This window comes from Megalopta genalis, chromosome 2 (assembly GCF_051020955.1).
Source record: "Megalopta genalis isolate 19385.01 chromosome 2, iyMegGena1_principal, whole genome shotgun sequence".
Classification (NCBI taxonomy): Eukaryota; Metazoa; Arthropoda; class Insecta; order Hymenoptera; family Halictidae; genus Megalopta; species Megalopta genalis.
Window position 1 is genome coordinate 4,412,421 of NC_135014.1, and position 27,170 is coordinate 4,439,590.

At 39.5% G+C, this 27,170-nt stretch overlaps 1 protein-coding gene across 4 annotated transcripts in view; it reads right to left on the minus strand.

The window, feature by feature from the left end:
* Positions 1-27,170, minus strand: part of LOC117228049 (uncharacterized) — an 89,339-nt gene that overhangs the window by 13,207 nt on the left and 48,962 nt on the right. For 2 of the 4 annotated variants that reach the window (XM_076528728.1, XM_033483706.2), the window contains exons 8-17: positions 24,259-24,385; positions 15,879-16,030; positions 14,519-14,717; positions 13,222-13,374; positions 3,743-4,036; positions 3,114-3,255; positions 2,576-2,727; positions 1,459-1,648; positions 908-1,061; positions 276-650 (exon numbers count right to left, since the gene is read on the minus strand). In XM_076528728.1, coding sequence (XP_076384843.1) covers positions 276-650; positions 908-1,061; positions 1,459-1,648; positions 2,576-2,727; positions 3,114-3,255; positions 3,743-4,036; positions 13,222-13,374; positions 14,519-14,717; positions 15,879-16,030; positions 24,259-24,385 — 1,938 coding nt within the window. Of the gene's footprint in view, positions 1-275; positions 651-907; positions 1,068-1,458; positions 1,649-2,575; positions 2,728-3,113; positions 3,256-3,742; positions 4,037-13,221; positions 13,375-14,518; positions 14,718-15,878; positions 16,031-24,258; positions 24,386-27,170 lie in introns of all 4 variants that reach the window. The other 2 variants (XM_033483709.2, XM_033483708.2) reach the window with 2 other exon arrangements.

A 27,170-nucleotide genomic window follows, 5' to 3' on the forward strand; every position in this document is an offset into this window, starting at 1 on the left:
AAACGGTCGCGAATTCTAAGACATTGGAAAGAAAGAAGCGACGAATTCTAAAGGTCTTTCGAACGTAACAAATTCTAGAAGATCTCTGGATTGAGAAAGATCGCGCATTGTAGGGGTGCCAACAATTCGAAGAATCACAGAGTCTAGGCATCTTCGAAATGGGAAAGGTCGCAAATTCTACGACTTCTTGAAGCCTTAGCTACGTATACGGCCGCGAACTCTGATTACCGACTCCGAGAAACGCCAAGAATCTATTGTTTCCAAGATGAATTTACCTGGCAAGCATCTTTCCCACCATCAGGGTAGCCGGCGCAGATCATTCCGTCGGTCACGTTCAACTCTTTATACGCTAGCCACGAATTGCAAATCTCTCTATTCAAGACTGGCACTCGTACCTCATTCACTGCCAGCTCGTACTCGGACGCTGCGAGATAATTCCAACCCATGAGCGAATCATATAAATTAGACCGAAAAATTAAACGAGACGAAAAAAATGGTACAACCGAATAAATTGTACCGTACGTACTGTCGGAGTCGTTCTTCTTGCCCCAACCGATCACTGTGCACACAGTTCCAGGAACGAGGACCTTGTCTGCCGATGGCAGACAAACCGGCCTCAAGTCGTCGTGGAACTGCACTCGTTTCTCCAGCTGGCAAAAGAACGCGTTTCAAGAGAATTTCACGACAACAGTAGTTCGTTTCTAATCACTCGTCTTCTCGAGGCCAATCGAGCGGTTTAGAATCATAGTGCTGTAGGTTTAGCGTTAAAACACGAGAAATCTCCTGAACGGTCGTTTAAGTGTTTTAAGACACGATTGAACATTTTCGAGAATATGACTTATTATCATTCGAATCCACTCGATTATATCAATCGACGAAAACAAAAATGTAGGACGAAGCTTTCCACCTGGAACAGAGCCACATCGTTGTCGTGAGCGATGCCTAGGTTGTAATTAGGATGGGACACCACGTTCTTCACCTTCAGCTTTTGACTATAATAGGTGTGCGAGTGTCTCCTAGTGATCCCCAGCTGTATCGTCCAACCAGATACATCGGAGCGGCTGTGACTAAACAGCATCAGAAACGATCATTCAAGAACAGGGCCGGGGAAAAATAGGTTTTTGAAATAGCAAATGGACTACAAATATCTGTATCTTTTCATGTAATACAGAATGGCGAATAAAATTGCAGCGGACCCGCAACGTGGGATATATATATATATAAATTATTTTATATATATATATATATATAAATTATTTTTATATTTATATATATTATATTTATTATTATTATTATTATATATATAAGTTCATTTGCCAAATTCTGTATTACACGAGAAGATACAAACTATTTCAAACATCTATTTTTCCCCAGCCCTGTTCAAGGGAAATAAAGGACCGGACGCTTTCAGATTCAATTTACGGATAGAAAGGAGAGATAAATGGTTAATCGACTCACTTTCCAACACAGTGACTCGCGGTCAGAATCCACTGGTCAGCTATCAAGACCCCGGCACAATAAAACACCTGTTCAGGCCCACCAAGAAGCGCAGCTAAAAACGGCCAGTCGCCCGGCGCTGATTCGACGCCACCAACGATCCTCGTCTGCACCCTCGAATTCCCGTACACCGATCTCCTTTGCCCGCAAGCTGCAGCATTAATGATGCCTTTCAATTGTCGCGGCAATGCCACTGCTGCAGATTTACACTCATACACGAAAGTATTCGAACGCTTACGTTTCTGACATCCAATTAATAACATATATGTGTTAAACCGAAGTATTTGATATAATATGGCACATATAACAAGGGTTGGGTCTTAAGACTGCGTGAGCAAAATTAGAAAATAATTCAACAATATATAGCGTTTTTACAATACATTTATTGTAAACACGTACCAGAAATGGCTCACAAAAGTATTCGAACGAAACAATTAACAGTTATTTAAATTGTACGATTAAAGGTTTTAATAGGAAGTTGATCCAACTTTTGCTTTTATGACAGCCCTAAGTCTGTTTTCCATCGAGTGGAACAACTTGTGTTCATCGATGAGATAATGGATAAAACGAAATACTTAAAAATTTTGCAAGAAAATTTCAAAAGCAGTGTATCAAAATTGAATTTACTTAGCGATTATTGGTTTCGGTCTGACAATGATCCGAAGCATACCGCTAAAATAGTCAAAGAATGGGTATTATATAGCGATCCACACGTGGTGCCACATCCACCGCAAAGTCCCGATTTAAACCCCATTGAACATTTATGAGATGAAGTAGAAAGATGATCAAGAAATACGATTATTACTTCGAAAGAAGCGTTAAAAAGGAAATATTATTGAAATATGGCAATCGATAGATGCAAATGTTACTTCTAAGTTGGTCCACTGTAAAAACGCTATATATTGTTGAATTATTTTCTAATTTTGCTCACACAGTCTCAAGACCCATCCCTTGTTATATGTGCCATATTATATCAAATGCTTCGGTTTAACACATATATTTTATTAATTGGATGTTAGAAACGTAAGCGTTCGAATACTTTCGTGTACGAGTGTACGTTCGATATAGTTTATGCTACCGTATTCCGAGCATGTGAGCTCCACCGTGGGGTAAGGCTGCTGATCAGTGATGCACTCTTGGAACTCCTTCAGCATGTTCACCTGCGAGGAATTGGCGCCCCTTCGCGTGAGATTGGTGCCGTGCTCCGTCAATCTGGACGAATTTGCCACTCTGCGACAGAAGCGGAAGTCCATGTTTCTACTTCGTAGAATTGTTGCATTTCGTATGTTGCACCTTCGATCGGAAACTTGTATCCAAGTCTTTCCCTGATCGGAAACTATTTTTTTTCCGTGCAAGATTTTGTTTTTCCCTCGATATTGTCAATGAGAATATAAATGAAAGAGTTCGTATTATATTTTGTGCTTAATTATTTCTTATAAAAATCCCCTACATTCTTGATCGATTTTAATTATACACAATAGCACTTCAAAGTCCCGAAACACGACAGTTTTTCGTAAAATTTCGTAAGGAAGTACAAAGTATCCTTGATAGCTGTAGATCAAGAAGTTCAGGAAAGAGAGGAATCGGTGCGAATCTCGTGGGAATTGTTCTCTTACTTGTATCCAAGCTTAGCGCAGATTCTTTTCGCGGAGTCCGTTTCCCAGTGAGAGATACAGGCCGGCATGAACTTGCCCACTTCGGCGTGAAACACCTCCAGTCTTCCTTTAGCTATGTCTCCGTTCCTTATGCTGACTCTCACTGGAACGACAACCATAACGACACAGTTAAAGAAAATTTGCGAAAAACTTTGATAATAAATATTGATAATTAGGAAGGGTAGAGAAGGAAGAAATAAGGATTCAAGGTAAAAAGGGTGGGAAAACTCTCACTGGAATGACAACCATAATTGGTAGACGGCGGATACATATATATAATATATAATAATATAATATTATATTATAATATTATAATATATAATAATTATATTATAATATTATATTATTATATAATTACGATATGATTATAAATTAAAAAATTCCCTTCCGTAAATCTTGTATTAAACACTGTACGATTTTTATAATCCATATTATAACATATGATTAAATAGAAAAGTTTCTCAAGGTTTTTTTCAGCTGGCGAACGAACACAGAAACATATTTACTATGCCAGAAACCGTAAAGGAGAAAATCAGAGAAATCAGTTCTGGCGTTAAAGAACGTGTCTGGCCACGAAAAGTTGTGCTTACAACAATAGCGTTCGTCCTGTCCCCAAGGACAGTTCATGATCCCGTCGCACACGTGGTTCGTGGAGATGCAAGACTTCTCGCCGCAGTGCCACGGCGAATTCGAGACGTTGTTCTTCGCCAGGATCGGCTTCTTCACGATCTTCGTGTTGAGCACCGATCCTCCGACAGCAGAAGAGGCGCTGCAATCCGCGCAGTACATTTCGTCGCTGTTATCGGCACAGTCCAAGTGGCCGTCGCATTTCCAGTCGAGCGGAATACATTTGTTCCCGTCGCATTGAAAACCGCTGGGGCATGCTGTGCAACGCGGAGAAACATGTATCAGACGCAACAATCAACGTGAAAGCCTCCCCTCCACCCCCCCCCCCGAAGTCTTGCGAACTTCTTGCAAATTTTTTAACTATTACAGGAAGGAATTCTCCGATGAAAGAAACAGAAGGAAAACAATCAACTGGATCGGACAAATAGTTTTCGAGAGCAAATTTACGAGTGTGGCCTATTTTCGTCGAAATGGAAAGTGGTGGATTTGCGAAATTTTTCGCGAAATGACACGTTGAACGTTAGTAGATTTTAGAATTTTTTCAAGTATAATATAATAGTAATACAGCAATATAATATAATATAATATAATATAATATAATATAATATAATATAATATAATATAATATAATATAATATAATATAATATAATATAATATAGTATAGTATAGTATAGTATAGTATAGTATAATATAATATAATATAATATAATATAATATAATATAATATAATATAATATAATATAATATAATATAATATAATATAATATAATATAATATAATATAATATAATATAATATAGTATAGTATAGTATAGTATAATATAATATAATATAATATAATATAATATAATATAATATAATATAATATAATATAATATAATATAATATAATATATATTATATATATACATTTTTTATTTAAAAATTGTTCAAGTTATGGAGATTTTCTCTTAAGAAACGATTGAATCAATCAAATAAGCTGGATCGGCCGCATATGTCGTACAAAACAATTGCGAAATCAAATGAATTAAAACATGAAATTTTGCAGCATCCAGCTTATTCGCCGGATCTTTCGCCAACCGACTTTCATCTTTTCAAACGTTTAGAACAGTTTTTACGGGCTAAACAGTATGAAAACGAAGACAGTCTGAAAAATTCCATGTTGGAGTTCATTGATTCTAAAGATCAGAATTTCTTTAAGACAGGCATCTATGCATTAAAATCTCGTTGGGAAAAGTGTATCGAAGCGAATGGAGCATACTTTGATCAAATAAACAGCTTTTGAAAAAAGACATGCAGTTTTATAATATTCGCATAAAAATCCGACATTTCAAACGCGCACCAACCTGATAGTTTCCCAGATAAAAATTCGTAAACGCAGCCTGTTTCTGCAGGCGTAGTTTTCAATTTCGAATAACACCACTGGTATCGACAACGCACTTTCTCGTGCATGACACATTAACTAAAATAAAGGAAACGATATAAACTGTATCCTCCGATGATACATTGACCAGTCCACCGCAAAGCCAATTTGATATCGCACAGTTTTTCAGCACGTGGCAATAGAAAGAGTAAATACGAAGAATATTGAACCCGCTGTCTATGAATATTCAGAAACGCTCGTGTTTGCCGGGCGCTTTAATTTCAGCGCGTGTCGGTGAATTAATTCCAATCGAACATTTTTACGCGTCCGTTGTTTCTGAGCAAGTGGAATAATTGTGAGATAAACGTTTGATCGTAAACTGGTAAATATTGAATCGCTTCTGAAATGGAGACGTGCGCGTGCAACGGCGATCGGGGCAAGGTAACAAATGGAGAGCCAGTCGCACGGTTTGGTCCTTTTTAATTAAATATCGGCAAGATATGCCTGACGTTCGTTTTTTACCTTTTCAGACGAGTTTTGACTCGCAGTTTCAAATTTTATTCGTCTTAAATTTTCTTTATTACATTCTACGACTTTACGAAAGCTTCGAACTACAGTAATGTCTCCCTTACCGACGCTCAGATTGTGCACAGAAATGGACAATTTGGGAAGAGGAGTAATTCGGCGACGATTTAATTACACTGGGTCGAAATGATCGTGTAACTGAATTAAAAAATTTAAATTGGCTAATTTAAAAATTCGCGCAGTCACACTCGAGTGTGAAACGTTTGGTATTAAGGAAAAGCAATGGGCTCGGAAGGATCGTTACGACGAACGTCAACTTCTCCGTTTCCGTTCCACGAAATAAATGACACCGATTCCACGGAGATTTTATGACGGTTGGTGCGACAGTACTAAATCGGTTTCTCCGTTAAGGGAATTACTGTTACGAGGTTCATTCCCGGTTGATAAATGTCCGAACGATATAAATACATAACGACGTCTGTTCAAGATGTATAACCGGCCGCGGTGAACTCCGCAAAGCGTCCCGGCGCCGAAGATTGCCCGTCGTCTGATCGTTTAATATAGATTTTGCAATTATGGTTCCATTAGTGGCGGCACGTGCGACGTATCACGCACGCGAAATCGCAGCGTAAGCTGCAATCTACCAAATACGCGTACTGGACTATTATGTTTGCTGATTTATCAGAATGAAAACGAATATTTTTAATGGATATTAAAAATTTTATATCATTAAAATTATATTAAAAATTAATTTTATTATTATACAGTAATTTCTCCCTAATTCGCAGAAAAATGGACACTTTGGGAAGAGGAGATATCGATTATTCGAGCCTTGCGTCTTGTTTTCATAGTTGTTGTCAATCGGTAATCGTGTCTCCTCTTCCCAAATTGTCCATTTTTCTGCGCAATCTGAGCGCGAATTAGGGAGACATTACTGTATTTCTAAACAAAGAATTCTAGTGGCGCAAACTTGTAGTTAGATTATGTAAAAATGCGTATCTCGTTTTAGTTGTTACCTAAGAAATAATTTCTCAAGACGTATAAGAAAGCCAATTTTTATCCAGTCCTACTTCCAATTTGATTTTGAAGAAGTTTGCAGCATGTGTCGGATGCTTTAAGGTTGCTCTGGAAAGAGCGTCCTGAACGTTTGTAGTCATTTGTTGTTAAAACTTCCTTAAATCGAAGACGTCTGTCCTTTTGCTCGGTTTAAATTCATTTATACATGAAACTCGGCTTTCATTCAAAAATTTGATCACACATCGTAATAAATAGTTTCTATTGAAAAAGAAACTTTAGCCTCTGACAAAAAGTAATCTGTAGTTTACTTAGGACTGAGATTCGAAAATATCAGTTTACATTTCCACCGGTCCCGTCAGCCCGCACCGATGGTGATGTAAACTGTATATGAGCCGTTTATTTTGAAAGTGGCATCAGTCACTTTGTTTTTAAGTCGATATATTTAAGGGTTTGCGTTTTAACAGGTTTAAAATATGGATGCTAACTTTCGAGAAGATTTACTTGTACTCGTTATCTCAGGATACTGATATTTTTCTCAGTATAAATAATTAATTTGAAGCAACTTCTTCCTTTACAAAAATGTTCTCCGCGACACCGTTAACGAGTTATTAACGAAAAACAGCGACCAATAAGAATCGAGTACGGCTGACGCGAGGCGGCCCATCCAACCAGCGCGCGAAGCCCAGTTCCGCTCATTGGCTCGGTCGCCTCGCGCCAGCCGAGCTTGCCTCTCATTGGTCACTGTTTTTCGTTAATAACTCTTTAACGGTGCCTCGGAGAAAATTTTTGCAAAGGAAAAAGTTGCTTCGAATGACCCGAGGAACCCGCCACTTTCGGATTGCGAGACATTTTTGGGACACCCTGTATAAGCAGGCGATTTTCAGTCGCTGGTCTCTGTTGAATTTGGTCGCTCAGTCATTTCGTACATATATATATATATATATATATATATATATATATATATATATATATATATATATATATATATATATATATATACCTTCTCTCAAATAAAAGTAAAAATAAAAGTTTTAACAAAAAGAATTAATATCATATTCATTCGAGAAATAATCCAAGCCATAATCCCAACAGTTTCATACCTAATTAGAAATCATTGATAGAATGATCATGTTTAGCAACAAGTAAAGGAACAAGAAACGACAGAAACGAAGCAGAGAAATAAGATAGATCAAGATACCGTATCAAAACCTTGGAGGAACGCCGTATTTATTATATGCGTGAAAGAACAACCAGTCGAAACGTGAATAAACAACCGGATACACGAACCGTCAAACGAAATTTGGAGAAAGAGTGAGGGCACGTCGGCGAAGTAGTAAATTCGCCGACTGTACGACTCGTAGTGGTCATTAACTGGGAGAAACGTGTTAGCCGAGCCATTTTCGACCGGCGGTAAATTCGGTTTAGGGGACGGGACAGGTTCTAAATTCCTCGGAGATCGTCCCGGAGACGTTGGAGTCGCGATCAAATGTCGTGCAAAATGTTGAAACCGTGGGACGTCGCGTCGCGTCGCGTCGCGTCGATCGATTCCGTAGCGAGGCCCGTAATCAAAGCGCAATTTAGTCTTAATTGACCGCGAGCGTAAATGAATCGGTTTATTAGCGGTGCCGACCGATTCTCGATTGCGCCATTCGTACGCCGGCAATCGATAGCCGAGACTTTTCAGCTCTTGAAACGCCGATATTCGATTCGGTAATTGCGCCGCGTGACACGGACTGCGATCGTTTAATCTTCCCGGTGTCCGACCGAACTCGGGCTCTACCACTGAATCAGGGAAATTGCGATGGAGCTGCCGAAATTGTCCCTTTTAGACGATTCGAAAGGCTTCGATTGACTGATACGAGCAACGCATAATCGGATTTATAATCTTCGCTCTCTAAGAGACCTCTAAGCAACGTCGCACGGTGGTCGATTTTTACCTAAAAAACAAAAATTGTATTTCGAAAGAATTTTTTTACAAGCGATTAAAACACTGCATTTTGTTTTCATTATTCTATTCCAACAAAAACCGAAATGTGTGTACTAGTAATATAAAATGAGAAAATATGTTTTTTTCCCGTTTGTTGTATGGAAACCGACCACTGTGCGTCGGCAAGAACGAAAACGAATGTTTCTAACGAATTCTTTTAACGAATGTTTCTGACGAATTTGCCGAAATTGTCCCCGTACAGACGATCCCAATATAACTTCGATTTGACTGTTACAGCAACTGATAATTAGATTTATATATTTCGCTCTCAAAGAAAAGCTTTGTATCTTGAATTTTGTAAGACGCCTTCGAATGGTTAAGGAAACTCCTTTCGTTTTAATTGACCGTACCAGAGAAATTATATTTACCGTTTTCTCCGTTGATGGGAACGATTCGATAAATGCTCCGATAATTCAATCCTTCGTTGATCGTAATCTGATAACTGCAATGTCGATATTTATTGCATTTGTAGTCTCCCAAGCAATATAACTTAATGAGTGGAACGGGGGCTAATAGGTCCTCAGAATTACCAATCGTTGCATTCATAGTTTACAAAAATGTTCCAATCTCGGATGATTTCTCAAAGTTATTTCGCTTTGATTTTAAACACTTCGATCTACTTTGTCCGCTCTGCTTGTTATCATCTGTTTTAATAATAATAATAATAATAATAATAATAATAATAATAATAATAATAATAATAACTTCAAAAACTGTTGAAACTCTTCTAAATCGTTGTTAAACGAAGCAGTGTTACTTTCGAATGTTTCATGTCAACTGTCACTAAAACAGCTGTTTTTAGAAACTAAAGCTAAGGTTAAGTAAATTAACCCTTTACACTCCGCTGTTCCCTCTCGTGGGACATCGTAATTCTAGCATATCACTCGGATGTCCCCTCTCGTGGGACATTCAAGTTTATTAGTGATTACGGGGAATTCAGTTATTTCAGCGCAACATTTTGTACCTATGAAATTTTCCACCTATGTATTTATTCGTATTTTTTATTAGAACAATGGCGAAACGTTCAAACACGAATGAGTCTCATGACACAAGTGGTAGTGAAGATGAGCTCCGGATAGACGTTTAAACAGATATGTTAGAAATGTTACACAGAAATGTTAGTCTATCGTTTTGATAGCAGCGATAGTGATATCGTCCAAGCAACAAGGCGACGAGAGAAAGAGTTCGCATAGATAGCGATTACAACAACGAAACAAAATTATAAAACAAACGATAACAAAATTATAAAAAATAAAATATTGATTTTTTTGCAAATTTCTCGATTTCAGCCAAATTCATATAAGTCCAATATCATTATAATATGTTAGTTAGTTCCAAAAGCATACTAAATAATACGAGGGTCTGTAAATGCCCGTTTCTGCCGAAAAGTGGCGCCGAGTAGCTGCTAGCCAACGTCCAGAATGGTTCGGAGTGCTAAGGGTTAAAGGTTTCGTCTGCGCATTTTTCTCGAAAGAGGAACCAAAGCTTCGAAACTTCTTAAAACAATATTCCAAACACAACGCAATTTTTCTGTTACCCATCAACGATCAAGCGAGTTTTACGAGCGGCCATCTGATCAGTGCCGGATTATATCACTGGCACGAGCGAAACGAAGAGCCGAACGGATCCGATGATCCAAGAACACGTCCGGAACAATAAACGGAGCCTGGACAATTAAGGAAACGGCATTAGATCGCCGGGAAACGAACGGAGAGAGTCGTGCGATCGAGCCCCGGCGGCCTGTCAACAATGGGGAAAGCACTCCACCAAGAGAGAGAGAGAGAGAGAGAGAGAGAGAGAGAGAGAGAGAGAGAGAGATAGAGAGAGAGAGAGAGAGAGAGAGAGAGAGAAAGAAACGAACGGAACAAAAGAGTCCTGAACGCTGATGGGTGCGCAAACAATGGATATCGGGTTTAGAACACGTTAGCCGGCAATTGGTCTGGCCTGCTCCGTTGGAGAAATAGAACTGACGGAGGCGTTGGCAGCGCGGTTAAACAAAAGATCATTCACCGAGGCGCATAAATATTTCCGGGACTCATTGTTCTTCCGGTTGTTGCTCGTTCGTTTCCCATAATTCCTTCGCGGCACCCGATGTTTACGAGGCTGATTTTTCTGTCGAAATGTTCCTCGTTTCTTCCGGATCAAAATTTTCGATTTCGAAGCGGGTGCACGTTAATTAAGAGCATTAAAATCGACGCGGATTTTACACGATGGTGTTCGCGATTTTATTATACTGACAGGTATTCGAGCATTAAAGAATGTGGATAGTATTTTTATTTAATGTAAAAGGATCTCTGTGGAACGAACTTTGAACATAGAAGAGACATACAGGGTGTCCCAAAAATGTCTCGCAATCCGGAAATAGCGGGTTCCTCGGATCATTTGAAGCAACTTCTTCCTTTACAAAAATTTTCTCCGAGGCACCGTTAACGAGTTATTAACGAAAAACAGTGACCAATGAGAGGCGAGCTCGGCTGGCGCGAGGCGACCGAGCCAATGAGCGGAACTGGGCTTCGCGCGCTGGTTGGCTGGGACGCCTCGCGTCAGCCGTACTCGATTCTTATTGGTCACTGTTTTTCGTTAATAACTCGTTAACGGTGCCTCGGAGAACATTTTTGTAAAGGAAGAAGTTGCTTCGAATGACCTAAGGAACCCGCTACTTTCGGATTGCGAGACATTTTTGGGACATCCTGTATATTTAACCTTGACAATAGAATAATTTGTCTAAGGGATTATCTTATTCATACGTGTTAGAATTGCACCTACAATTTCCATTTAGCGCCGCTGTTGTATTATTTTCACGTTTGAAACAATTTTCACAATTACAGTCAACATGTCACTTCACTATTAATTTATGAAAAAGGAAAGAAATTTTCACGTTTCTCGTGCATTCACATTGAAGATTGCATATTTATAACAACAAAACGATCTTCATCTCCGATGAAATCGTCACAATGTGAATGACGATCCTATTCATCAAGTTTAATCTTCTCGTTCGAAATTCTGCTTAAAAATTTCGCTCGACGACGTAAAGTTCGTTCGAACGAATTTCTATGTACGCACAAGTCTCGCCGAAGATGAATCGAGGATCATGGTTCGACGTACTTTTTTCTATATTCGCACAGAATCTGAAACAGAATTAGAATCGCGAGAGATACGAATTCCAAGCCCACCGAGAGTTTGCTGGCTCGCCTATATTCCAGCCGTCGTCCGGCTGTCCCGGCGAGATTATTTTAATCCCACGATTATCCACCTCTTTATCAAGTGCCCGAGACTTTATCCAGTAGGCTTATCCCTGCTGAAGGAGCTGGATAAATGGCTGCCGAGGCCTTGAACGAAAATGACGAAGTGCCCGTGACCGCCGGACAAAGAGTTACGCCCGACGCGAACCGATCGCTCCTTCATAATGACTGATTCCGTGGCCCTGCGTCGACCCATTCAAATATCACCTTTCTCATTTCCGGCGTGCCACCCCCGAAAATTCTTATTCGGAAATTACACCCTCGATTTTCCTTATTTCCTTGGGAACTGGCGATTTATCGCAAACGCTATAATAGTGGATTCAGTTTATAATACTGCAATGATTAAAAATAATGATTAAACTTAATGATTAAACTTAATAATTGAACCAAATGATTAAACTTAATAATTCAACTGAATGATTAAACTTGATGATTAAACTAAATAATTAAATTACATGCTTAAACCTAATTATTAAGCTTAATAATTGAACTAAATGATTAAACTTAATGATTAAACTAAATAATTAAACTAAATGATTAAACCTAATAATTAAACTTAATGATTGAAAAATGTGGATATTACGAAATGATAAGTACAAATGAGGTTATTTCAGTTTTCGTGGAAGATATCTGATCTTTTTTGCTATTCGATGAACAATATTTGAAACATAGTGAAATTACGTCAGATTTTACTCGAGTCGAGAACTGTAACTTTCGATTTTGTTGTTTGTTACAAAAATGCTGATACGAAAGTCAAGGATACGAAAATGATCACTGGACTGCGGATCTTTATGCAAAATAAAAATAATACACAGATGTGCTTAAATTCTTTTAGTAGATTCATTCGTTTAAATTTCGGCTAAACGTTTTTATTATAAATGCATAAAATCCACAGTCAGCACGAAGCTTATATCAGGGAGCATATACCAACGTTCTTGTAAAGTTTTTGGACAACATGGAATTTTTCATATAAAAATATATAAGATTTTCATATAATAATAATAATTTAAAAATAATTTAATTAAAAATAATAATAATTTAATTTAAAAATATAATAATTTTTCATATAAAAATATATAAGAAAATATATAAAAATTATATAAAAATATACAAGAATTGTCAGAGTAGGTTCCGAGGATCTCGAACCACAATTTCAAGGTTTTCTAATTTTCCAAATTAATTAATTTGTAGGAGCGACTGCTGGCAATCGAATCAGCGTGTGCCAGGAGGAACCGAACGTATCCCCAGGAGCACGACATCGGTTCCTCCCGATCGAAGTGGACGAGATCGAGAATGTTGTTCCACTTACCAGGTTCGTCTGCTCTCTTGTTAACCTCCTCAACTTCCTGGTGTCCCACGCACTCGTCCGGATTCAGGCTCTCCGGGAACATATCGCATTCCAGATACTCCGGCAGAGTCAGGCCGAACACGTCCAAGAAAAAGCCGCAGCGTCTCTTGGTTTCTGAAGGAAATTTCAATGTTCAACATTGTCAAAGTTCAACGTGTCTAAAATTAGTCTCCTGTCGATTAACACTAAACCTACCAAGCAGTAATACTAATTGGCATGTACCGCTTCGCAAAAGTGAGAAGACCGAATTTCTTTAGAATTTGTCAAGTTTTTATTATAAAACTTGCTCCAATAATATAACTTATTCGAGCGTTTTCCACGAAAGAGTCTCGGAACTTTGCAGAATTGCAAAATAAGAAAGCGGTCAAAGTGACCGCGGTAGGTTTAGTGTTAATGCCCCGGCAACGAAAAAAGACCGTGACGAGATTTCTCGTTTTTATCGCTTTTCTCTGAAAATTATCTGTTCCAACAGTAATTGTTATGTATTAGAAAATATTCGAACGAATTCGCACGTTTGACACTGTTTGGTATTCCTATAATAATTTCAATTTAAAGAAGATCAAATTCCTTTGAATAATGTCAAGAAAGAACACTAATTTGTGTAATGGGATGAGTTTTCTGGAGCGTTACGCAGACGATTCATCCGATATATCGAGCGATAACAGCTGTAATTCTATTACCGATTCTGAAGATAGCGTGTACGATGGTGATTATTTAGACAATTTTGGAGGGCGTGTCCGAGATAGTGATAGCGATGACGAGAATAATCTCGCAATTAATATATATAATATAATATATATATAAATAATATATATAATAATCTCGCACAATAATGTGCGCAAACATAAAACTATGCAACTGAATATAATTTCAAGCGAGTCCGAACAATCGGAAAATAAAGATGTTTGCATGAAGGTCAGAACCATAAATCTAGGAGCTTTTGAGGACAATTCTGGAGTAAAAATTTAACTGGAAAATGTTCAAAAATAATTTTGAATTAGATTTTGAAGATCATTTTTATTGTAATATATTGAGTAAACTGAATGTTCAGAAGATTTTTTAAATAATACAAACGAGTTTAATTAACATTGACTTTGAGTTTAGTTTTAGTTTTATCGATTTGGTGACTTCGATATTGTGGAATTTTTGTGGAGTTGATACTCGGCACTCAATGTGTTAACACAAAGAAATTTGATAAAATAAAATGAGACTAAATAAGAGACTTTGGATAAATTTTGGTCGAGTAAGGATCACTCACCGAAGCACAGACTGCGACACGGTCTCACAAGCTGCCCTCGGGATCCGCATTTTGGCACGAAAACGCTGCACAAGAAGAGGGCTGCCAATTCATAGCATTTCACGTCTATCACGGAATCGTAGAGCTCCAGCTCGTGTTGCGCGTCCCTCTGCCCGCAGTCCCCCATGTAGTTCGGGAAGACGGTGTAATTGTACGGGATCTGGAGGAACCGACAACGGACGGCACACGTGAACGCGTCGGTCATTTAATTAGGGGCCTGAATAATTAGCGGTCGCCGGTGTTTCGCGGATCGTAAGCTGGCATATATCAAAAATATCGAAGAACGCTTAACCCTCAGCACTCCGAACCATTCTGGACGTTGGCTACCAGCTACTCGGCGCCACTTTTCGGCAGAAACGGGCATTTGCAGACCCTCGTATTATTTAGTATGCTTTTGGAACTAACTAACATATTATAACGATATTGGACTTATATGAATTTGGCTGAAACCGAGAAATTTGCAAAAAGATCAATATTTTATTTTTTATAAAATTTTATACTGAAAATTTTAGAAACAAAGATTACAAAATTACGTCACAGTTTCTCTACTTTTCCTTGACTCGCAATCTCTTTAAAACGACATCTTTTTGTTGAGATCGCTTGAAACGATAGACTTAGAATAAAGGAAACACGATAAAGAAGCCGGTGCACTTTCCATTGAAACTTCGATAAAACAGAGAGAAACGATCCTACGCCGAATTTTGAAACGTCGTTACAAAGGGCAGACTTCGATGTTCAAAATCATAGAGAATCGAGTCACGGGAAAAATGTGTCTGAGTTCGCGCTGCTATTTGAATCTGCAATATATCCGAACGGAAAAGTATCTCCTTTTGCTCCACCGCTGCAGGATTTAACAAATCTTTTCAGGAAAGAATGAACTAACGGCGATGAAAGCTGACACTTCACGCTTTAAAGTGAGCCTAAGCAGACCGTTGCACGTTTATTTTTCGTAAAGTTATGGTCATTCGAACGTAGACGATTTCCCATCGTAAAAATCGATCCCCTATTTATGGACGATCGAGTCGCCAAGAAATAGAACGATAAATTCGAGGAATTATTTGAAGAATCCTCGTAGAGGTTGCAAGTGGACGACCACAGTGGTCTTAGCATACAATTTTATCGTATTAAACGCACGGAGTGACGGGTCCGTTGCGTTCCCGGCCCGGAATGCAACGATCCGAGTCAGAAGCATCGACAACCGCGTCGGGCGCTGTTTTAACCCGATTCGATGAATCCCGAGAATCTCATGGACGAATTCCTCGCAAGTTTATTGGGAATCGCTCCGAAGAAGCGCGGATAGAAACGCGGGGGAGGAGTTTACCTTGTGGTACTTGCAGAAGGTTACTATTATAGGCAGGCAGACACCGGGCGCTGGGTTCTTCTCCTCGATCATCCGTGGCGCACGTTCAGTCATCGTGATCATGTTCGTATAGGTCGTCTTGTTCTCCAATCGTATCGCAGTCTCAGGGTTCGCTATTTTACATTTTTTTTTTCAGACAATGCTCCATTAAACGACTCGCTAAAACGCGTAAAGTATTTTGAACATTCATTATGGACTTATCGGCGAAACAATTAATTCAAGAATTAAGACGCGTTGAACATCGTTTAACACTAAACATGCGTTATAAGATTTACAGGATTGAATTTATTTAGACTTCTCGCTGTTTTCATTAGAATGCGTGCTCGAATAAAAAAAATTGCGAAAAATATTTTATCATTTCGACGATTTTGAGATACGAAATGAGAAACCGATCGTTTCGACCTCGGCACGTTAGGTTTATTGTTAAACGTACTACTCTTTACGGAATGAGAAGAACACTCTAAACTACATAATTACGTTGAACACGAGATACGCGCGCCAATCTAATGCAACGAATACAGGTGAAATTAACGTTTAAATTAATTATTATGATCGAGAACGTATGGCGATATTCGCGTTACAGTTAGTCTAATATGTTTTTAAAGAATGCGTGAAAATTAGTTGATACAGAGCTAATCTAATCTCTTTATCCGTTAATAATAGCGAGTATACAATGCTCGTAATGCGTATTCGATCATTTATTCGCTGCACAAAATAAATGGCGAGATATTGAAACTTTATATTAATTCTTGAATAAATGTTAGCAGATTTACGCAATGAAAATTGCAACGCGTTCTATCACACCTTCAGATCGTGTACTCCGTTTAATTAATGTATAGAAATATGAGTTTGCAAGAGATTCACGAGGAAAATTTGTTAACGCTGCACGTCGAGTGCTGGTCCGAAAGATAAATCAGAAGGAAAGACGCGTTGCCAAGTTCCCGCAGCGTTGGCAGTGGTTCGGTCGCGATCCGTTTCCGAGTTATTCGTAATTAAATCCCTCGAGTCGCTTAGATAACACTAGATAACGCAATCAATTAGATAACGTTCCCGTTCGAAAGGAGTCCGACCGACTGCGAAGGATTGAGACGCGCGAAACTTCCACCTGCGCTTGAGGGACCGTCGGAAACGTGTTTTCGAAAGCCACGTGCCAGTCGCAGGTGCGATTCCTCGGATACACTCGGCCAATTATTCAACGTTCTCAGTGCCATGGTTACGATTAAGGTTTCCCCGAATGCGTACGCGTCGATTAGCTACGATTTTTCATAACCACGATCATTCGTTTTCCAATATCGAATTCTTAATTAACCTCTTAGGCACGACGCGCCACTATAGTGGCTTGCTCTTTTGTCTTCACATCGATTTACAACAGTCTACAGGGTGTCCCAAAAATGTCTCGCAATCCGGAAATGGCGGGTTCCTCGGATCATTTGAAGCAACTTCTTCCTTTGCAAAAATGTTCTCCGAGGCACCGTTAACGAGTTATTAACGAAAAACAGTGACCAATAAGAATCGAGTACGGCTGACGCGAGGCGGCCCAGCCAACCAGCGCGCGAAGCCCGGTTCCGCTCCTTGGCTCGATCGCCTCGCGCCAGCCGAGCTCGCCTCTCATTGGTCACCGTTTTTCGTTAATAACTCGTTAACGGTGCCTCGGAGAACATTTTTGTAAAGGAAAAAGTTGCTTCAAATGGCCCGAGGAACCCGCCGCTTTCGGATTGCGAGACATTTTTGGGACACTCTATATATACAGTATCAGACTCTGTACAGTACACATCAGACTCTGTCGACCAGAGAAGTAGCCGTACCTAAAAGGTTAACACTAAACCTACCAAGCAGTAATACTAACTGGCATGTACTGCTTCGCAAAAGTGAGAAGACCGAATTAATTTAGAATTTGTCAGGTTTTTATTATAAAACTTGCTCCAATAATATAACTTATTCGAGCGTTTTCCACTAAAGAATCTCGGAACTTTGCAGAATTGCAAAATAAGAAAGCGGTCGCTTTGACCGCGGTAGGTTTAGTGTTAAACGGTAAACTGAATCAATCATTAGGACATTCGTTTTAATGTATCTTAATCGATTTTCTATTGGTTTTATGTTTACGATGGTTTGAAGATTCATTACGGAAGATCAACTGTAATGCAACTACTTAATAGTGAATCTATCAAGTTATAAATGTTTGCTGATTTAGTGTATTGAATTATAAGGACGGCGAGATTGGATTTATTTAGATTTATTTTGTCCATGTTTATTGTAAAACGATCGCGGGTTTTTATGCGAAATAAAAATTATCTGTACCGATTGCAAGATGCAGGAGCAACATATACATTCATTTGTTTTCCTAATAATTTCAACAAGTTGAAAGCGATACAACAGTGTTTTCAAATTCTTTAAATGTTTCCACTTTTTCATGTACACATTTTCATTATAAAATGCATAACATCCGCGGTCCAATTATATAACGCATGCGATGGTATAATCATAATTTCAATATTTTCCAAATTAAAAACGTTCATTGAAACCGTGATTTCAAATGAAACCGACCATTTCGACCAGCACGATACTGCTAATTACCAGACATTATCGTACACGCGTACATGTAACAACCCTATATTTGTTAAAAAAAAAACAAACAATCCGGTTTGAAGCATCGAATAAATATCAGAAATTAAACAGCGAGACTTCGTACCCCTTAAAGGAACCGAAGCCAATAAACAAAATAATGTGATGGCCTGTTCAAAGAGGGGCGCGTAATCTCCTTAGCGAGGCCGGTCGAACGGAAAAGCGAACCGGATAAAAATTTTCGGATTCGTCACGCCATTAGCAGAATAATTGGACGTCAAAGGTCGGTTTCGAGTCGAGAGTATCGCGCTGCACGCGAGGCAGCGAGGGCGAAGCGGAAAATTTCTCGCCGCCAATCTGCCCGGGTCGTGACTGCGGCCCCATTAACCGGACTATAAATTACCGTGCAACTATGTGACACGGGCACACGCGTCGCGGTCCGAGAATTAGTCCGCGGATTATCTACACACTCTGTAGGCGTGCGGCCGCGCCGAGTGAAAACGATTCGCCGGCATTAAATCAACCGAACGGGCCGCATTTTCCCTCTTAACGGTCGAGCCAGCCCGCGAATAATAATTCTACGCGACTCTTTGTCCACACGGTTGCGCGCAACGATGTTCAAAACTCGCCCACTTCCGCGACCTTTTTTTACTTTTCAGCCATCCTCGCAGCTCCAATTCGCTCGACAGCCAATCACGGCCTTTTTACCGTTTGGATTCGCGGAGCCAGTTACCGTGGGACAGCCAATTACTGTGCCTTTTGTTTCGTTTCAAGCATAATTAACTTTATATTTGTCGTGTAAGATAAGATTTTGTATTTAAATTCAGTTAATTATTTATTTGTTAGAATTAAACGTGTAAAAGACGGAAGTCTTTAAAATATACCTTAAAAATTATTTCCACTTGCTGGTATCGAATTCGCGAAATTTTCTGTATAGTTTATGAAAAAGCTTAGGAAAATAGTGAACGAATGAAGATCGATATTCGGTAAAATATATCGTTCCGGGTAAGATATCGCGATGTTAATTCTATTGGCAAAACGTATTGAGATTATGGAAAAAAACGAAACCGTCGTTGCTTCCTTAATTCTTCGCTTTTAGTTTCAATATCAGTGGTTCAGTTTCTGTGCGCACTAACTACATTTATTTTTCGTTCGATGCGTTAGTTACTGTGTGCACAGTAAGTGAATCCGCCTATTGTTAGTTACTGTGCCGCCTATCACGGGATAGGTCTACATAACCTCAAATCTCAAATCATATCTGTCATATTTTTAAAGAGGAGAAATGTAAATACGAAATTTTGTTCAAGCAATCATCTGTAATGTGAACTTTTAAAAGACTTATTATTATGTTACATTTTTTTTATAGAATGTAAAATTAATGACAGCATGTTAAGTATTAAATTTTTATTGTGCACAGTTATCGAGGCTCGGTATTCGAATAGACAGCACAGTAACTGAAGCACAGCATTCAGGTAGACAGCACAGTAACTGAGGTACAGTATTCGGGGTAACGGTATTCAGAGCACGGTAACTGAGACACAATAACTGATTTTTGTAGATCATAGACACGCGGTAACTGGTTCCAGAACTTTTCTCTTTTTTCTACTATTCAAAGATTTGATATTTGTGTCGTGAGAAAATTATTATTCAGTCGTTAACCCTGGACCGGACGCGTCAGATAAATTTACATAAAGGTCGCGCGGGTTGCGCGACACCCCAACAGAACTGTAAATATAATTCCGAGAACAAAATCAAGCTACTCTGACTCTTCATTAAAAGCTAACGCAGCTCTGTAGACAGCTGGGTGACACCATTTAACATTTCGCCAAAAAATAAAGAAACGTTAATTATGAAACAAGTGATTGAAGCGTCCAACACTCCATCGCGACCGTTCCAGGATTAAGAAATGTCCGTTAAATTGCTAAAATTGTGTTTAACCCTTAGCACTCCGAACCATTCTGGACGTTGGCTACCAGCTACTCGGCGCCACTTTTCAGGAGACCCTCGTATTATTTAGTATGCTTTTGGAACTAACTAACATATTATAACGATATTGGACTTATATGAATTTGGCTGAAACCGAGAAATTTGCAAAAAGATCAATATTTTATTTTTTATAATTTTGTTATCGTTCGTTTTATAATTTTCTTTTGTTGTTGTAATCGCTATCTATGCGAACTCTTTCTCTCGTCGCCTTGTTGCTTGGACGATATCACTGTCGCTGCTATAAAAACGATGGACTAACTGTAGAAGAAAACCTTCTATATATCTGTAGTAACATTTCTGTGTAACATTTCTAACATATCCGTATAAACGTCTATCCGGAGCTCATCTTCGCTACTACTTGTGTCATGAGACTCATTCGTGTTTGAACGTTTTGCCATTGTTCTAATAAAAAATACGAATAAATACATGGGTTGAAAATTTCTAATTGTTATTACTAACTCGCAAGATGATATTTACCAAAAAAACTTTTACCAAACAATTTATTTACCAAGAGAAGAATCACTTCTCCGATTTTCTCACTCGTTAGATCTATCTATACCGCTCGACGCTTCAAACCAGACCGAGTTCAGCTTTGAAAATCTTTTTCTCCAGATTTTATGATTATAAATCTCACTATACAGTGCGTGCTATGTTCGCATACCGATCTTTCTTCTACAAACTTGCCTTATCGCTCTTTTCAAGTGGCGCCTTCGAAGTGCTCGGACTGTCGTGAGCACGCCTCTCACGTTCTCGTCAAAACCCGCTGACATTTCTTGTATATAACTTAGTAATTTTACTATATTTTGATTTGATTTCTTGTACCATTTCAAGAGAAAACTTCAGGGAAACATGCGTGTCTTAAAAAGTTGCGCTGAAATAACTGAATTCTCCGTAATCGCTAATAAACTTGAATGTCCCACGAGAGGAGACAGCGGAGTGCAAAGGGTTAATAGGAAAATCTCCTTGAATGCTGCTAACAGGACACAGTAATTGGCTTCTATAGCCTAGCCATTATTTATTGTCGTTAAACACAGCCAGCGGAAAAGGGCGTCCGTTTGTACCCCTCCGAGGCGTTACCGGAGAATTGAAGAACCCTTGCAACCTTAACTGCTGTCGCTTTATGAAGTTTAAGCAAATTGACAGTTTTATAGAGTCCGGAAACGTTGACGTTAAATAACACTGGGTCTCCTTTGTGTGCAGCGGCGATGTGAATGAAGGAAAGCGACGTTTTAAATTCCTTGCGTAGCTTTTCCATCGTTCTACCCGCGATACAGGAAAAGCATTTTTCTCGAGCGGACAGATTTTCCTTTGTTCGTACTTCGTGTTTTACAAAGGAGATACGGCGTGTAGATAATAACGCGGGTGCTGATATTGCAGCGTATTGAATCGTTTACGAACGAAATTTTCCTTGTCTACGTTTCATCGGCGAGTGTCTTGTTTGTCTCAGCTATTTCGTTGTTAATCGTTCATTGAATGAAATTCTACGTTTATCGGCGGTCTGCGTTTATCTGGGAAATTAGTCCGGCGACGGCGTAAAATGAACTCCAAGTGATCGAGTATATAGAGAAGCTTTCCAATCGAAGATTTTTGCGGTATCGAGAAAGGTTCGTTTTTTCTGTACCAGTTTTATCGAGATGCGCTGGTATAGTAGAATGTTGCGGAACATGTTCGTTTGTTAAAATTATTCGGTACAGTTGTTAATTAGACCGCGGACTCGTATGCGTTTGTAACAAAATTGCGTAGCAAATTGCGAATGCAAAACGTCGAAACGTTTAATCCTTTCGCTGAAAGTGAAAATACCGATACTGAAAGCGTTTGCCGTGCAAGACAAACAGTAACGTGCTCAAGATCACAAAAATCTGAATATATTTGGACTACGGAAAACTTGGAACCAGAAATATTGGGTTGGCAACTAAGTAATTGCCGATTTCAGTTATAGATGTCTCTCACTCCCATTTTTATGATATCCGTAAATGTTATATCATAAAATTATTATTATTATTATTATGTTATTTTTTATTATCCGTGAATGTTAGCAACTGGGCAAAATGAATGCAGCGGTCAAGGAAAAGCGACCAGAATCGGTCAATCGTAAAGGTGTCATTTTCCAGCAGGACAATGCTAGGCCGCACACGTCTTTGTTCACTCGGAAAAAATTGATGGACATTGGTTGGGAATCGATGTTACACCCACCGTATAGCCCTGATCTCGCGCCATCGGATTACCACTTATTTCGATCCCTGGACAACTCCCTTCGTGGTAAAACTTTGAACGACGATGACGCTGTAAAATCTCTCTTAACTCAGTTTTTGGCCGAAAAGGATCAGACTTTCTGCGAGCGTGGAATTTTCAAGTTGTCGGAGAGATGGCAAAAGGTCGTTGAACAAAATGGAAAATACATTACAGATTAAACTTCGTTCCAAGTGAAAAAAAATTGTTTATTTCATTGAACAAATCGGCAATTACTTAGTTGCCAACCCAATATATTCCGTACTTCAGTGCCAACTACTCAATAATACGCTCCGTTCACAGCGATCACATTTTGACGCAAGCGCTCCGTAGCGAAAGGGTTAAAGAATTTAACATTATCGTTTTATTGCCTCCAACTTGCTAAAATTATTGGGAAATTGTGTATTAAATGTTCATGTAACTCCTGTATCTTGCAAACAATATAGAGAATTTTTATTTTTATAAAAATCCACGATGCCTAAATAAATCCAATCGTGTTATTCGTATAAATCAATACACGTCGCTTACCTTGAAAGCATGGTAAGTTCAAAATCATCCAAGAATTGTAAATATAAGGAACAATACAAATTGATTCAGGCACATTGGTATGAATATCTGAATAATTGACACAGCTTACGACTTAACGAAGAATTCCATTGGAAAACTTGTTTAAATTAATTCAAGCATGCATTGTATAACTAGGAACTTTATGCATTTATTAAGCTATTAACATTTCTATCGTCTCTTTAGAATCTTTATGTTGATGAAAGAAATTTTTGTCTAATTCTGATATTTATAAAATACGGCATAACAACGAGAATTTATTTAAAGTTCCGCAATCTAGTCGTAATAAGGTTTAGAAAAATATCCAAATACATCTCTAATCTCGTCGTTGTTGTTACAAATAGATTAGGTTGCAGAAGGATTGAAATCTCTAAGCGACTCCTGTCTTCTGTATTTATGGCATATACAGATTTCCAAAATGCAGGGAAACGTTGTAAATTACTGCGAAGTTTCAGTTCGATCAGCACCGAAGGGGTCGAACTCGGGGCTAACGGCAGCTGTTCATCGGGCATAATGCAGCATTCGCTCCACGTGTCTGACACCGCATAAGGGCAACGAGTTAATAATAATTATATTGATAAGCTCGACTGGCTGGGACCGCGCCGCGTTTCAGTTGATTGGCGCCGAGTTAACGCGATCACGGAGCCAATTATCGGTCGACAGTGTACCCAACGGAAATCCAGTGAAAGTGTATACCGCCGGAGAAGTTGCAGGAAGCGTGCTCCGATGCTCCGTCGCGAAGTCGGTGTTGATGTTTGAAAGCAAGTAGCACACGGGCACCATCGTCAGCTCTATTGATCTTTCGGTACCACAAAGCTCCCCGTTCTACGTGCCCGTGCATTACACCCGCCTAACGTCACGGCTGCGTTCGCGTTCGCGTTCGCGCTCAACGAGACGAGAGCAGAAATTCGCGCGAATAACACGTCTATCTGTCTAACCGTCTATCTACCGGTCGCGCGGAATTCGAGATGCTCGATACACGATCGAAAATGTTGCTTACATTTGAAGTAAACGGCCAGCCCCCCGGCGATAATCAGAAGCGCCAGGACGTTGAAGAACACCTGCACGAACCTGAACCGCAGCCTTCCTGCGGTCGTATAGTGGCTGCTGGTCATGTCCCTGATGATCTGGAACGCATTTTGAAAATTATAAATCTCTGGAAGACCGGGCGCTTGCATTTTGTATGTATAATCATTGAAATCAGACATTTCTGATTTGTGCAATTATCTTTTTTTCTCAGAGACCAGGCTTTTATTGTCTGTTTATCATTTATTTGTCCGAACTGTGATTCTGACGAGTCGTTTGACGATATCTCATTTTCTTCGTTTGAAAGGTTATTTCCTTTCCATTAGGTTTAAGTAAAGTTGTTTCTAAATTCTCACAGCATTAGATTTATTATTTTCATTTTACTACATTCATGTTTGTGCCAAAAATAGTATATTTCTTCTTTCACAAATTTGTATATACATGCTGTCTCGCAATCCGAAAGTGGCGGCTTCCTCAGGTCATTCGAAGCAACTTTTTCCTTTACAAAAATGTTCTCCGAGGCACCGTTAACGAGTTATTAACGAAAAACAGTGACCAATGAGAGGCGAGCTCGGCTGGCGCGAGGCGACCGAGCCAATGAGCGGAACCGGGCTTCGCGCGCTGGTTGGCTGGGGTGCCTCGCGTCAGCCGTACTCGATTCCTATTGGTCACTGTTTTTCTGTTTTTTTAACTCGTTAACGGTGCCTCGGAGAACATTTTTGTAAAGGAAGAAGCTGCACCAAATGATCCGAGGAACCCGCCATTTCCGGATTACGAGACATTTTCGGGACACCCTGTATATATATAATAAATAAACTTTATTAATAAAATTGTGTTTTATTTTATCAGAGAATGAAATACCTCATTGGAAAGTAATATTTATTTCTTAGTAACAACTTGCCCCACGATGGGGTAAGAAGTTCCGCTTGAGTCCACCGCAAAAAAAAACGAGTCTCCATGAAAAACTTGTTGCAATATATTAAATTTGCGTTAACAATCGTAAAATAAAATAAATTTAACAATACATTAGTCAGGGAATGCGGTACCAACATTTTTTAACCGGGAAAACGCGAACTTCGACTTCATTTAATTCACAAAACACGAATCGACAGTGCAACAGGATGAAACAAGCAAGACCTAGCAATCAACTGGTAATTATATTGCGATTGTAGCCAACCGGGGAACCAGAACCTGAACCAGAACCGTCAGCAGTAGATGTTGTAATTGCTTGGGAGCGATGGGTACAATCGGAGCAAATATCGTTAGCCGACGATGACCGCGTGTTCTACTTCGCAAGAGACGTTCTCTGTTTGACCAGTCAACGCACCCTCGTTACATGTTGGCACGCACTGCACGACCCCGACCCTACGTCATCTCGTCCATATCGATTATAATTTCCTCGCGGTGGGTATCGCTCTGTCAAAGGACAAATTATGTCGCTGACAACCTGTTTCGCCACTGATATAGAGACCGGCAATCGCGACCCACGGGAAAATATTTCGTCGTTACGGTGGAACTGCATTTTTCCGAAATATTGAATTCCGCCGATTTTATTTTTCTCTTTGAGCTACTAACTCGATAGCGTTTGCACTGTTTTGCAAACAACGTGGAAAAATACGCGGAGAAATACATGGAAAAAATACGTTGAAAGACTGAAGCCCGGAATTGTGTTTTTTTTTGCAGTTTACTATATAGTCGAATTAGTCAGAGTTATCGGTTCGGAACAATGATCCGGATCTTGGTGCTTTTCAAATTGGTCTGGCAATTATCCATTCCAGTTTGAGCTGCATTTTTGTCGATCCGCTAAACAAATGCACGGATAATTCTGTTTCCCTGCTGCACGTTCGATTATTACTCGAACGAAGTACAAATTGAGGAACATATGAGCCGTTACTTTTTTTTTTCTCAAAATGAAAAGATACCGTTCAATTGTAATCGGTGTTACCATTAGCTCGATTTTTTTGAAAAAGTGACTTATGCCACTGTCAAAATAAACGGCTCATATATTACAAATTATGAGTTTTTTAATCGTTAGAAAACGAACGTATGATAAAAACCCGCGAAATTGTGGCATATCGAACAGCCGCACGTCAACGCGGAACGTCCCGAAACTCGCTCGACGAACCAAAAGAATAAAATGCAAATCGAACTCGTCGAATTTTTAACAATCGCATTAAAAGAAGGAGCGCGGTCGGCAGTGCGAGAGGAAACGGGCGAAACAGGAGGCGCATTGTAAAATCGCGAATCGATAATTCGCGTCGTTCGGCGTCCTTTCCGAGTAACGGCCGCGATATCGCGACAACGGGAGCCTGTGTCGAGGACCGATATCATTTCAGAGCGTACGTTCTCCGCTGTTATTAACGCTAAAAATAGAACCGCGATAATACAGAACTGCGCGGCCGGACGTAACGGTTATATCCCCTGGTCCGCTTAATTGCATTGCTTCCCTACGTTCCGCCGATTGGCCGGCTTCATCGGTTACAACTTTTCTACGTGATCGAGCTAATATCGCATACCCCCAGCCCCCATAAACGACGGAAACGCGGTATATTATATACGAAAAGCCCGTCGCGAACCCGTTCGCGAATCTCCGCAATTTTCAGCGTGTCCGACCAGCGCAGAATTATTCTACTTGCGGGCCGCGCGTGGCTTCGTCGGTCATGGAAGCTTTGAAAATGATTTTGTTACGGTGTCCGGGCCGTCGACCATCGCTCGGCTGCGGCTTTCATCCACGCCCCCGTGCTGCTCCATTCGATCAAATTGATATCGACAATGAGCCTCGTGTCGGTTTATACGTTATCGAAGCTTATCAATAAATTATACGCGCGCGGTTTACGGCGCTGGACGGTTGTAAAATTGTATGCGATTTTTACGACAGAATTATTC